A 13218-nucleotide genomic window follows, 5' to 3' on the forward strand; every position below is an offset into this window, starting at 1 on the left:
TATGGACTTGGTACATTATAATTTTGAAAAATGATCACACAACACGGTGATATCGAAACTGTTGCAAAACCATCGCCCATCGGAAAGTCTATCACCTGGCCTACTGTGGTCTTCAATTGAATGTTTTTGAGCAGTTACTCCCTCTGTCTCCTTATACTGTACATAAAATGTAATCTGTGCTGAGAACATTTATCAAAGTCCCAATGCTTGACTTAGCATACAGAAAAAGAAACAAAACCCTCAAATAATATTAGATTAATATCTACAAATGCTATTTCTGTACAAACCTTCAAGTTCAATCTCATCCAGGGATTTCCCTTGCAGACCAGAAAGACGTCCTTTTTCCATTGACAGAAGCAGTTTGGAAACCTTGGCCAGCTGTGTGGTGGGAACTGGTAATCTGTAGAAAGTCTCTGTGAACACGGATGTCATTGACCCAGAAAGTCTGCAACTTGATCAAGTTCGTTGTTTTTTAGATTGAGGACTTGTGAAAGTGTGGGCAACATGTTTCCTTGAGTATGTGTGGACTGAGGTGCTCAGGGTGCTTTGCTCCACACTGGTTTGCATGAATACGCAAACAGTCCTGTCCTCTGTAGTAGGTCATTGACTTGGGTCTTGCAAACAGGAAGACATTTGTGGCACTAACGCCACATTCGGTTCTTTTACTGGTCAGTAGCGAAAGAGCATCCACCACACTTGGTGTGAGCAGAACTGCAACCTTTCTGCCTCTTTTCCCCATGATTTCAATTCTTCTGAAATAGTTGCAGAGCTTTTGTTCAATCTTTGACAACCCCATGGCAACATCTTCATGAAGCTTTGTGGTGTCTCCCTCCTGAAAACTTTTGAGGCGCATTTTTGAAACCTCTCCAGCTCGTCTACGATTGAACACAATAATTTGTGCCAGAGTAACTTTTGCAAGCTGAGCATAATTCTGGGTGGTGGTCTCCTCATTCAAGTCGCAGACAGCTCTTTCTGCAGTTTTCTCCAGGTACTTGTGAAGAATCTGAACATCTTGAGTGAAGGGTAATGTAGATGGTTTGTTATACTTTGCATCGCTCAGTGTACTCAGGGCCCTGTGAGACACTAACTCTGACCATTTGGAGGTGTGCAGTTTCTTGAATGTTTCAGTGGACTTGATCAATTCTTCATCTTCAGCCATGAGGGCCCGGCAGTGGATGATGTCACAAATTTTGCGTAGTGTGTGTCCCAATTTCAGCGCAAGGCTTGGTGTTTGGAAACAGAGATTTTCTTCATCAAAACCTGAAACTTTCTTCACTGCTTGCACAACTCTCTGGAAGTTAGCAGGTTTGACAGCCTCCTCCAGGTTATGTATAGAAAATTCTGTCCGCAGACATAACATCAGACGCCCCACTTCACGGAGCTTCTGTCGCATGTATTCATACTTTGTGGGGTCTTGTCCATGTCTGTTGTAGAGTGACTGGGCAAACTGAATAATAGAGAGGTCATTTCGCACAACTGAGGCTACCTCATCCTGTTTCATGACACTAAGGAGCTTCCACACTCCACTTGAGATCTGTTGACAGGATGCAGACTCTTGAGCTGCAGCTAAACCCAGTACCTGGTTCTACCAGGTTCTTTATCCAAGTCTTCACTTTCTGGCTTGCAGGAGCATCTGCGGACATGTCTCCACAGTTCCTTACGAATAAACAATCCTTGGCAATACATACAGTGAATGAACTTTCCTGTCACATCTGAAACTTTTGGTTTTCTTTTCACTTTCAGTGGCCCTGTCCCATCTTGTAAAACTGCAGTGTTATGTTGGAAATTTCCCTTATTTCTCATTTTTTCCAATAATATTTTACGCTCTTTGGAGTGCTCAGGGAGGGAAAATGCATGAACTATTTCAGCATGTGTTGTATGCGTTTTCAAGTGGCGTGAAATTTTGCTTTGTGGTTTACCACAGACATAACAATAATTTTTAGAGCTCATAGTCAGAAGCGCTGATTCTGGTCTCTGAAGCTCTTCTTCACCCTCTGGTTTATCCTTTGATGACTGTTTGACACCATTTGCTGAATCGGACGTTTCAACAGCACTGGAACTCATATGATCCTCAAGAGGTGGCCAACATTTTGATGTACTAGGTACAACTGGGATGCTTGTGTCTCCCACATTTGATGTTGTAGCACTGAATATTGCTGGCTGTTGGGCTTTCAACTGATGAGACATAAAGGGCATCCTTGCATCTAAATCTTCATCTTCTTCATCTGTTGTGTCTGGTATGTAATCCTCATCAGAAAAGTGTTCATCATCATCTGATTGTGGCTCCTGTTCTAAACGTAGTCTCTTGATATACTGATCTGATGATAATTGATCCCCAGAACATTCAGCAGACTGTTGCTCCTGAAATGATGAGAAAGGTATTTATTATATGCACTGATGGAGACTGTAGACAGTGTAAAGGTTCAAGAAACATTAAGGGGACACTCACTTGTGAAAGGTTTGGCTCATTTGGAATTTGACGGATACAGGATTTATGCCAGACCTGTGAACAAACTGTAATGGATTTTGAATATGAATTTAATTTCAACATTATGGATCACTGTGTTAAGTTGTTCTCCTATCAGAACACAGCAGCAATCTAGGATAAATAAAACAGCGGCAACTTGAAAAGAGCATGACAATTGGTGCCACTCAGTGCTCCTGCCAAGACTACCATGATATACACGACCTTGTGTATGTAAACTTTTGTTTAGGACTGTACATTAAATCTCAAGATATGCATTTACTTAGTGCCTGTCCATCAGTTCATTAAATATCTCACCTTTGCATTTATAGCCAAGCCATTTGAAGGAGGATACAGGTCCCAGACACTGCAAGCACTTGTCTAAGGAGGATACTGTTGTGCACACCAGGTGATGTTGTACACACTGTTGGCAACAGATCAGTGTAACATTTGCTTGTCAGTTTAAGGAACAAAATATTTCATATTCACTTGCTGATGTATACCAAGTCTGATAAGAGAATAAAATGCTTTTAGTCCAATGCCAACATTATGGACAGTTTACCGTTTCAATGTTGACACCTGGAGCCAACTGACTTGCGGTGACTTGATTTGTAATGCTGACCTGCAAGAACAAGGATACATACATACATCTTGTCTTTTTCCAAAGGAAGGGCTGGTAGTTATTGTTATATAACACTAAAACGACTAAAACCTAAAGGTGCATCAGCAAATTCAAAATGTTAACTGTTTATAAAATACAAATAAGAAATTAAACAATGAAAAATCATCAGTATCATTCACTGTTATCTAACACAGTCAGATGTTATACTATTTACACTCTGGAACTTATGTTATTAGACTATCCAGGCCTAACAATGTCCAAATAAATACTGTCAAACTCATATGACCTTTTCTTGCAATACATTTGCGAGTGGTGACAGGGCCCACATCCATGAAAAAGGTCTGCAAACACTTAACATGTCCATTGAACTAAAATACAGACCCAGTATAAGGTGTATAGACATTTGTAAGTGCTAAAGTGATTCCATTACCATCTCCCCATCAGAAGAAGGAACCTTTAAACAATACAGTCCTCCAAAGTCATATTTAGGTGGTTCATAGCTTAATATACACACACTCAGATGTCTATCGTCGATTAAGATATACCTGTTCAACATTTTCATTTGTTGATAGGGAATTTGTGATCTCTGGACTTTCCTGGGGCATTTCCTCATAGAGATCCTGCAAAAAACAACAAAACAAAACAAGACAATATTATAATTCATTTCAAGAAAGGATGTTCTCTCTCACACACACACACACACACACACACACACACACACTCAAATGTTATAAAGACTTACAATTTGTAATGCTTCTGGTCGGTTCATCCTTACTTACCATTGTCCATGTAAGCCACACTACATGAATGTGAATACGCACTCACACTGCATCAATGACCATGTTGGTGGACTTAACTGTGTGCCACAAATTCTGACATTGATTAGCACACTGGATTTAACCTACCTTTCCAACCACAGTGAGTACATCAAGTACTGGACTTGTCTGGTTCAGGTCACTCACAGTCCTCTCAATCTGGCTTTTCTCATTCGTCATCTGCAGCAGATCATGCATGGAAGAGAGATACAGTAAAATACAGAGAATCTAACAGTCAGGAGGATATCTGAATTTTGGACAATGAAACAACCTACAGTTAATACAAAGTAATGGTGGCAAAACATTTTATGAACCTCTCTCGATAGTTTCATTATGATGTAAAGTGCAAGATGAAAATCTTTCTTCCATTAAGTTATACCTGTTCAACAACTTCCTTTGTTGATGGGGAATTTGTGGTCTCTGGACTCTTCTGAGGCATTTCCTCATCAAGATCCTGCAAAAAGAAGATGACAGTATTATAATTCATTTCAAGAAAGGAAGTTCTCTGTAAGATTAAGTGAAGGTCATCATGGCTATGATTCTGAATGTTTGGTAGGAAGGAAAATACACTATAGAAGTGACCGATTGGATCTTAAAAAGGTGGCCAGAAGATTTTTGCAGGGAGATGCTGTGCCTTTGTAGCTGATGAATTTGCACTGATTCATTCTAAATAGGATCTTTTCTTGCAACATAATTATGACTGGTGTCTGGGTCCACATCCTGACATGTGTCGAACAACACTGACCATAAGAATTAAGCTAACATATAGATAAAATTCAGGTTGTCCAGGTATTCATACAGACCAAAGTGATTCCATTACCATCCCCCCACCAGAGGAAGGAACCTTTAAACACTAAAGTCCTCCCAAGTCATATTTGGGTGGATTATGGCTTAATACACACACACACACACTCAGATGTTATACTGACCCACACTTTGAAAAGCATCTTGTGAGATTGTCCTCAGATACCATTGTCCATGTAAGCCACACTACATGAATATGAATGTGCTCTCACACTGCACCAATGACCATATTGTTAGACTTAACTGTGTGCCACAAATTCTGACATTGATTAGCACGCTGGATATAACCTACCTTTCCAACCACGGTGAGTACATCAAGCATTGGACTTGTCTGGTTCAGGTCACTTACAGTCCTCTCAATCTGGCTTTTGTGACTTGTCATCTGCAGCAGATCATGCATGGAAGAGAGATACGGTAAAATACAGAGAATCCAACAGTCAGGAGGATATCTGAAGTTTGGACAATGAAACATCCTGTTGTTAATACAAAGTAATGGTGGCAAAACATTGTTATGAACCTCTCTGAATAGTTTCATTACGATGTAAAGTGCAAGATGGAAATCTTTCTTCCATTAAGATATACCTGTTCAACAACTTCCTTTGTTGATGGGGAATTTGTGGTCTCTGGACTCTTCTGAGGCATTTCCTCATCGAGATCCTGCAAAGAAACAAACAAAATATGACAATATTATAATTCATTTCAAGAAAGGATGTTCTCTGTGTAAGATTAAGTGAAGTCATCATGGTTGAGATTTAAATGTTTGGTAGGGAATAAAGTACACTATAAAAGTGACTGGTCAATTGACTATAGTCTGCACACCACTACAATTATAATTTTCTAAGTTAATTCTAACTGATGAATTTGATATTTGATTCTTTATTTACATTTGAAAATCCTGGGTCTAGGTCTACATCCTGCCATGTGTCCAACAACACTGACCATAAGTATTAAACTAACATACAGATCAAATGCAGGTTGTTCAGTTGTTAATACAAACCAAAGTGATTCCATTACCATCCCCCCACCAGAGGAAGGAACCTTTAAACGCTACAGTCCCCCCAAGTCATATTTGGGTGGTTCACAGTTTAATACACACACACTCAGATGTTGTACTGATCTACACTTTGAATAACATCTTGTGAGATTGTCCTTACAAACCATTGTCCGCATAATCCACACTACATGAATGTGAATGAACCCACACACTCCAAAAATGACCACATTAGAAAACATAATATTGTGCCTCAAGTAATGACATTAATTGGAAAAATAAATGTAATTTACCTTTTCAACTCTGGTGACTAGGTCAATCACTGGCCTTGCCCTGGCTCAAGTTGCTCCATCAGCCTACTCTTTCAATCTGTCTATTCGCTCATCTTGTCGATATCTGTAGTAGTATAATTGATATAATAAGAAGGTACACAATACCAAGAAAATGATTTAGTATGAATCTCGTAACTTGGATCAGGTTTGATTGAAAGATGCCAAAGTACAAGATAGAAAATCTATCTTCCGATTAAGATATGGACTATACCTGTTCACCACCAGACTTTCATTTGTTGACTGTGGAAACCTTGTGGTCTTGGAGTTCACTGAATTATTTTCTCATCGAGAGCCTGCAAAAGTTAAAAATAGTATGACAAAAATTGATGTTCTCCATGTGTGACATTAAGTGACAGGTGATTCTGAATGCTTTGGTTGGGAACGCACACAATTGTACTATACATGTGTTTTAGTCAACTGACTGGTTAGCTGACTACAATCTGCAGACGACCTAGTACTATAATTAACTTGTTAATACTAACTGATGAATTTGATACTTTTTTAAAAAATCCTGACAGTCCATGTCCTAGAATGGTCCCATGCTATCTGAAAGAGGTGGCCAGAAGATTTTTGCAGGGAGGATGCTGTGCCTTTGTAGCTGATGAATTTGCACTGATTCATTCTAATTAGGATCTTTTCTTGCAACATAATTATGACTGGTGTCTGGGTCCACATCCTGACATGTGTCGAACAACACTGACCATAAGAATTAAGCTAATCATATAGATAAAATTCAGGTTGTCCAGGTATTCATACAGACCAAAGTGATTCCATTACCATCCCCCCACCAGAGGAAGGAACCTTTAAACACTACAGTCCTCCCAAGTCATATTTGGGTGGATTATGGCTTAATACACACACACACGCTTAGATGTTATACTTACCCACACTTTGAACAAAAGCATCATGTTGAGAGTGTCCTCACATTCCATTGTCCATGTAAGCCACACTACATGAATATGAATGTGCTCTCACACTGCAGCAGTGACCATGCTGTTAGACTTAACTTTGTGCCACAAATTCTGACATTGATTAGCACACTGGATTTAGCCTACCTTTCCAACCACAGTGAGTACATCAAGTACTGGACTTGTCTGGTTCAGGTCACTCACAGTTCTCTCAATCTGGCTTTTCTCATTCGTCATCTGCAGCAGATCATGCATGGAAGAGAGATACAGTAAATACAGAGAATCTAAAAGTCAGGAGGATATCTGAATTTTGGACAATGAAACATCCTACAGTTAATACAAAGTAATGGTGGCATAACATTGTTATGAACCTCTCTCGATAGTTTCATTATGATGTAAAGTGCAAGATGAAAATCTTTCTTCCATTAAGTTATACCTGTTCAACAACTTCCTTTGTTGATGGGGAATTTGTGGTCTCTGGACTCTTCTGAGGCATTTCCTCATCAAGATCCTGCAAAAAGAAGATGACAGTATTATAATTCATTTCAAGAAAGGATGTTCTCTGTATGATTAAGTGAAGGTCATCATGGCTATGATTCTGAATGTTTGGTAGGAAGGAAAATACACTATAGAAGTGACCGACTGGTCAATTGACTATAGTCTGCACACCACTACAATTATAATTTTCTAAGTTAATTGTAAGTGATGAATTTGATATTGATTCTTTCTTTACATTTGAAAATCCTGGGTCTAGGTCTACATCCTGCCATGTGTCCAACAACACTGACCATAAGTATTAAACTAACATACAGATCAAATGCAGGTTGTTCAGTTGTTAATACAAACCAAAGTGATTCCATTACCATCCCCCCACCAGAGGAAGGAACCTTTAAATGCTACAGTCCCCCCAAGTCATATTTGGGTGGTTCACAGTTTAATACACACACACTCAGATGTTGTACTGATCTACACTTTGAATAACATCTTGTGAGATTGTCCTTACAAACCATCGTCCGCATAATCCACATTACATGAATGTGAATGAACACACACACTCCAAAAATGACCACATTAGAAAACATAATATTGTGCCTCAAGTAATGACATTAATTGGAAAAATAAATGTAATTTACCTTTTCAACTCTGGTGACTAGGTCAAGCACTGGCCTTGCCTGGCTCAAGTTGCTCATAGCCATTTCAATCTGGCTATTGTCACTTGTCATCTGTAGTAGATAATGTATAAAAGAGAGGTACAATACCAAGAAAATGTTATTATGAATCTCTCTGGACAGTTTGTAAGATGCAAAGTACAAGATGAAAATCTATCTTCCATTAAGATATGGATATACCTGTTCAACAGTTTCATTTGTTGATGTGGAACTTGTGGTCTTGGGAGTTTCCTGAATTATTTTCTCATCGAGAGCCTGCAAAAGTTAAAAATAGTTTGACAAAATGATGTTCTCTGTGTGACATTAAGTGAAGGTGATTCTGAATGTTTGGTAGGGAGGAAAATGTACTATACATGTGTTTTTAGTCAACTGACTGGTTAGCTGACTGCAATCTGCAGACGACTAAAACTATAATTATCTTGGTTAATTGTAACTGATGAATTTGATACTTTTTTTAAATCTCTGACAGTCCATGTCCTAGAATGGTCCCATGCTATCTGAAAGAGGTGGCCAGAAGCGTTTTGCAGGGAGATGCTGTGCCTTTGTAGCTGATGAATTTGCACTGATTCATTGTAAATAGGATCTTTTCTTGCAACATAATTATGACTGGTGTCTTGGTCTACATCCTGACGTGTCGAACAATACTGACCATAAGAATTAAGCTAACATATAGATAAAATTCAGGTTGTCCAGGTATTCATACAGACCAAAGTGATTCCATTACCATCCCCCCACCAGAGGAAGGAACCTTTAAACACTATACAGTCCTCCCAAGTCATATTTGGGTGGATTATGGCTTAATACACATACACACACACTCAGATGTTATACTGACCCACACTTTGAAAAGCATCTTGTGAGATTGTCCTCACATACCATTGTCCATGTAAGCCCACTACATGAATATGAATGTGCTCTCACACTGCACCAATGACCATGTTGTTAGACTTAACTTTGTGCTACAAATTCTGACACTGATTAGCATACTGGATTTAACCTACCTTTCCAACCACGGTGAGTACATCAAGCACTGGACTTGTCTGGATTTTCTCACTTGTCTTCTTCTGCAGATCATGCATGGAAGAGAGCTACATTAAAAATACAGATAATCTAACAGTCAGGAGGATATCTGAAATTCGGACAATGAAACATCCTACTGTTAATACAAAGTAATGGTGGCAAAACATTGTCATGAACCTCTCTGGATAGTTTGATTACGATGTACAGTGCAAGATGAAAATCTTTCTTCCATTAAGATATACCTGTTCAACAACTTCTTTTGTTGATGGGGGACTTTCGGTCTCTGGACTTTTCTGAGGCATTTCCTCATCGAGATCCTGCAAAAAAACCCCAAAAACAACACAACAACTGAACAACAACAACAAAAACAACAACAGTAATGTAACTCATTTGATGAAACAATTTTCTCCGTGTGAGATTTTGTGAATGTCAACTTTTTTTGCTTTTTGCAAAGATGTTTTTGATGTAGATGATACTATAGTGCGTTGCCCATCTAAAGACAATCTTCCATATTTCTGAAGCTGTTCATAAACAAAACCAGACTAATGAGATCATGCGGGGAAAAAAACTACAGCTAGATGGAGAATATAAAGTGTTATGTAACAATTTTTTTCTGTGGTTAAAACATTTCCTCTAGGAGAACTATCTGAAAAGAAAAATTTGCCGACCTTGCTCCTCCATGGCCAGTCAGAATCACCATAATTATAGGTGATCTCCTCTCCTGGACTTATGTCCCGTATTGCAAACAAACATAGATGGGGCTTTCCTTGCACGCTGAAGTACTTCATCTTGGTGTTAGGGTTGATATGGTCATCATTTACAAGTCTTCCAAGTGATCCATCCTCTTTTGCAGCATCAACGCTACACAAACATAACACTTGACATTTAATTACAAATCATTCACTGTCTATACTTAACATGCTTATGAAGTTGATTGATGGAAGAGCGTTTTGTAAATAATTTCCACAAACACTCCATAGCAATATATAATTTCATTCTGACTGGTGAAACCATCAGCATAATACATACCACCACAGTTTTCCATTAAAACGGAACTCGAACATGAACACTTTAAGACTGCTGTGGTAAAGCCTCTGTCTCTTCTCGCATTCCTGCTTGTTTATTAGTTCACCTCGATACTCCAGCAAAAACTCTCCTTTTTCAAATGGAGTAGTTGCAAAGATGCCACGTCCTAGTTAATAATAAAGAAATCAAGAGAAAAGTCAGGCCACAAATTCAAGTTTAATTGTAAACATTAGCAAGAGTCAACATACCTTTGAAGGCACTGATGTATTGGATGTCAAGTCCCGCTTTGTCCCTTCCAGCAGTAACATAAAATTTTGCATCCTCCTTTGGATTTATACGTCTTCGCCGTTGCATTTTAACTGCCCTGCATCAAAATCCTGAATTATCAAGGAAGATGACTGTCAAGTTATCATATTTATCTGTAGAGACAAGCATTATCAAAGCACTGAAATCTTTCGCTGTACAAACCAGTAACATACTTATAAGATACGGATAGAATCCAGTGGATGTCTTCACAACAGCAGCGTTCACATTTTATTTATTGTTCCTTCAGAAATCTACGTGTCACCAACTACAATTATTTCATTCCATATGCAAAAGGACCAATATTAAGTGTAGCAATACTTTTTTTATTACCAAAGAGAAGGTCAGGTGAGAGTCTGCACAAGAATTACAATTTAAATAGAGAAGGATAATGTTTGTTGTAATGTAAAACTGAGTTGGACCAGTGACTCCAATTCATTCTGACTCTAAGCTTTAAGAAGACATATAGTGCTATCCCACAGTATACAAAATCACCCACAACATTAGTTTCTAAAACTCCTTTCAGATACAGGACATGAAACATTACTTCGTTCATCCATTAAAGTGACGGCATTCCATTTTTTCAGACAGAGATTGGTTGCTAGAGAGTGCTGCGGTAAGCATGCAATATTTGTAGTAATGTATTAACAGACTAAAACTTAATTAATAGCATAAAATCAAAGAGTATGGCCTGCTGTTAGATCCTGATGGGCCCTTTTTCAATAATACAATATAATTTATGGTTAAACCTAATTATTGAAGTTACTACTGTTGCTCCGTGTGTAAATGCAGCAATTTTCTTTCTTTGCAGACACAAATATTGATCCTACTGCTCTCTGATGGTGCAGGTATTAAACTCATAATCAATCAGTAGTTTCAAACAGCTGGAAGAAACACGCTCAGCCCCTTTTATCATGATGTGGGAAAAAACACTTGGATCCTTCAGTGAGATAAGGACCAAGGCTTAGAATGTTGCTACTGAACTGCTTCTGACATCTGATTATGTTCTTACTGTTACCCAAAAGCAACTAGTTAATGACAACAACAATAGAGAATACAAGAAAACAGTCTCAGCTTGTTTCATCAAAAAAAAGCATTATGTAGTTCAAACTGGCATTCCCAGAAGGATCAAATTCAAATATAAACTGCACTCACAGTTCATCCTTGTCCTTAGCTAATGAAAAGATTTAGGCCTGGCATGTACATTACAGGTAATTTTCAAATCAAAACAAACATTAACATAACACATTTTTCTTGCATCTCACTTTACAGTTTAATAAGACCACTTAAAAGGAGCCAAATTACCTCTATGGTAAAATCTGTTATCTACCTGTTTAAGCGTACAAGAGCATACAAGAGCACAAGCAGCACAAGGTTTGGCTAAAAACAGAGGCCCAGCCACAGCTTACCTAACTAATTTACCACAAAGAAAGTATTACACATTCCCTCCATTGTTTCTTACTTGTTTTCAGTCAAAACTCACCAAACCAGAGCAGTGTAGTGTTAGCTACTTCTCTCCTCTCCCTCACCTGCGGTCCTCTTCACTAACACAGAGAAAAATTACTCCCTATGTGCTGCTTAACAAGGAGGCCCTCTCCAAAACTTAAAACTACAGACTCTCCAGACCTTAGCTCAGCTTCCACATGTCAACAAAAACACATCACTACAGCCTGACAGTTAAATACAATAGAGCATAACATCATACCTCCTCATGTTACTTCTCTTTTGTGAAAAAGAAGTGGCTAATTGCAGCTAGCAGTCTCATCTCCACCAGCCTACCCAGGAGCTAATGTTAGCTGCAGCTAACGTTAGCTGCAGCTAACGCTAGCTCTCTACCTGAGTGCACATCTGTTAACACACAGTGTCTTTTATAAGGTGCTGTTACTTGCAAAAATCTTTCTCAAACAAAAAATTAGCCAATTTACAAGTTTTAAAGCTTACCTGTGTGTATTTATTCCTCCAGAATTGTGGATATCCACTCGGACATGCTACTGTGTGATTTAACTTTTAAAGGGAAGGTGTATTAGCCGGACCCAAAGTGTGTGTGGGCGGAGCTTAAAGCCAACGCCCTGTAGGCCACGCCCACAAATTCGAACCAGCCAATCACAATAGAACCCGCCGAATTTGCACCGTGTGTATCAAAAATGTGTAAGAAGGTGCATTACAGGACCTTGAACTAGGGTGCGCTGTTCTATACACTGGGATACACTGAAAGTCAGGTCAAGTGGTACATAAGGACTTTCAATGAAAATGAGAAATTATGTTGTTTAGACACTAACAAATGCAAATACACTCTCTGAATTATGGGGACTTCGGCATAGTCCTTATAATCCCCTAAGGTCCCTGGAATGTCGGTGTGTAGTCAGGTCAAATGTCCCGTTAAACCATAAATACCAACACACACACACACACACACACACACACACACACACACACACACACACACACACACACACACACACACACACACACACACACATTGACAGGCCATGGCTGTGATGGTACAGTGTGACAGGCAGAGCTGCTCTGTAATTGGCTGAGCTGGCTTATTAAGGGTTCTGTTCCAGCCCCCTCTGGATGTTATTGTGGTCCCTGAGTGCCCGGCAGTAGCTATCTTCCAGACCGTCACCCCTTCCAAAACCAAACCCGTGACTCTGCAGCAATTAGTACCCATCAGCCTGTAAACAAACTGTCACGGTGCATCGAGTTAATAGTGTTTAAAACTGTATGTGTGTGTTTGGAAGCAAAGAAGTACAGATGGTAT

At 39.0% G+C, this 13218-nt stretch overlaps 2 protein-coding genes across 2 annotated transcripts; both read right to left on the reverse strand.

Moving 5' to 3' along the window:
- Positions 1–533: 533 nt before the first annotated feature.
- Positions 534–4102, reverse strand: LOC129347369 (uncharacterized). Its single transcript, XM_055004326.1, has 6 exons — positions 3992–4102; positions 3632–3706; positions 3027–3086; positions 2783–2888; positions 2450–2514; positions 534–2361 (listed from the first exon to the last, which is right to left on the reverse strand). Exons 1-6 carry the CDS (start codon positions 4097–4099, stop codon positions 1567–1569), a joined length of 1209 nt encoding a protein of 402 aa, XP_054860301.1. The 5' UTR covers positions 4100–4102; the 3' UTR covers positions 534–1566.
- Positions 4103–4274: 172 nt separating this feature from the next.
- Positions 4275–12880, reverse strand: LOC129347449 (uncharacterized). Its single transcript, XM_055004815.1, has 12 exons — positions 10400–12880; positions 10155–10317; positions 9794–9986; positions 9368–9442; positions 9107–9169; positions 8286–8360; positions 8070–8159; positions 7373–7447; positions 7084–7173; positions 5288–5362; positions 4998–5087; positions 4275–4355 (listed from the first exon to the last, which is right to left on the reverse strand). The coding sequence occupies exons 1-12, from the start codon at positions 10503–10505 to the stop codon at positions 4275–4277; spliced, it is 1176 nt and encodes a 391-aa protein (XP_054860790.1). The 5' UTR covers positions 10506–12880.
- Positions 12881–13218: the final 338 nt, after the last annotated feature.

Source organism: Amphiprion ocellaris, chromosome 18, assembly GCF_022539595.1.
Source record: "Amphiprion ocellaris isolate individual 3 ecotype Okinawa chromosome 18, ASM2253959v1, whole genome shotgun sequence".
Taxonomy (NCBI): Eukaryota; Metazoa; Chordata; class Actinopteri; family Pomacentridae; genus Amphiprion; species Amphiprion ocellaris.

Bases quoted from the DNA above. Each gene is read 5' to 3' on its own strand.
- LOC129347369 (XM_055004326.1), bottom strand. From the start codon at position 4,099: ATGCATGATCTGCTGCAGATGACGAATGAGAAAAGCCAGATTGAGAGG. The intron at 3,087-3,631 runs GTATATCTTAAT...TTGTTCTTGCAG, and splicing joins CAAATGAAAATGTTGAACAG to GTCAGCATTACAAATCAAGT. The intron at 2,362-2,449 runs GTGAGTGTCCCC...TCATCATTTCAG, and splicing joins ATGAGCCAAACCTTTCACAA to GAGCAACAGTCTGCTGAATG.
- LOC129347449 (XM_055004815.1), bottom strand. From the start codon at position 10,505: ATGCAACGGCGAAGACGTATAAATCCAAAGGAGGATGCAAAATTTTAT. The intron at 8,160-8,285 runs GTATATCCATAT...TATCTACTACAG, and splicing joins CAAATGAAACTGTTGAACAG to ATGACAAGTGACAATAGCCA. The intron at 5,088-5,287 runs GTATATCTTAAT...GATCTGCTGCAG, and splicing joins CAAAGGAAGTTGTTGAACAG to ATGACAAGTCACAAAAGCCA.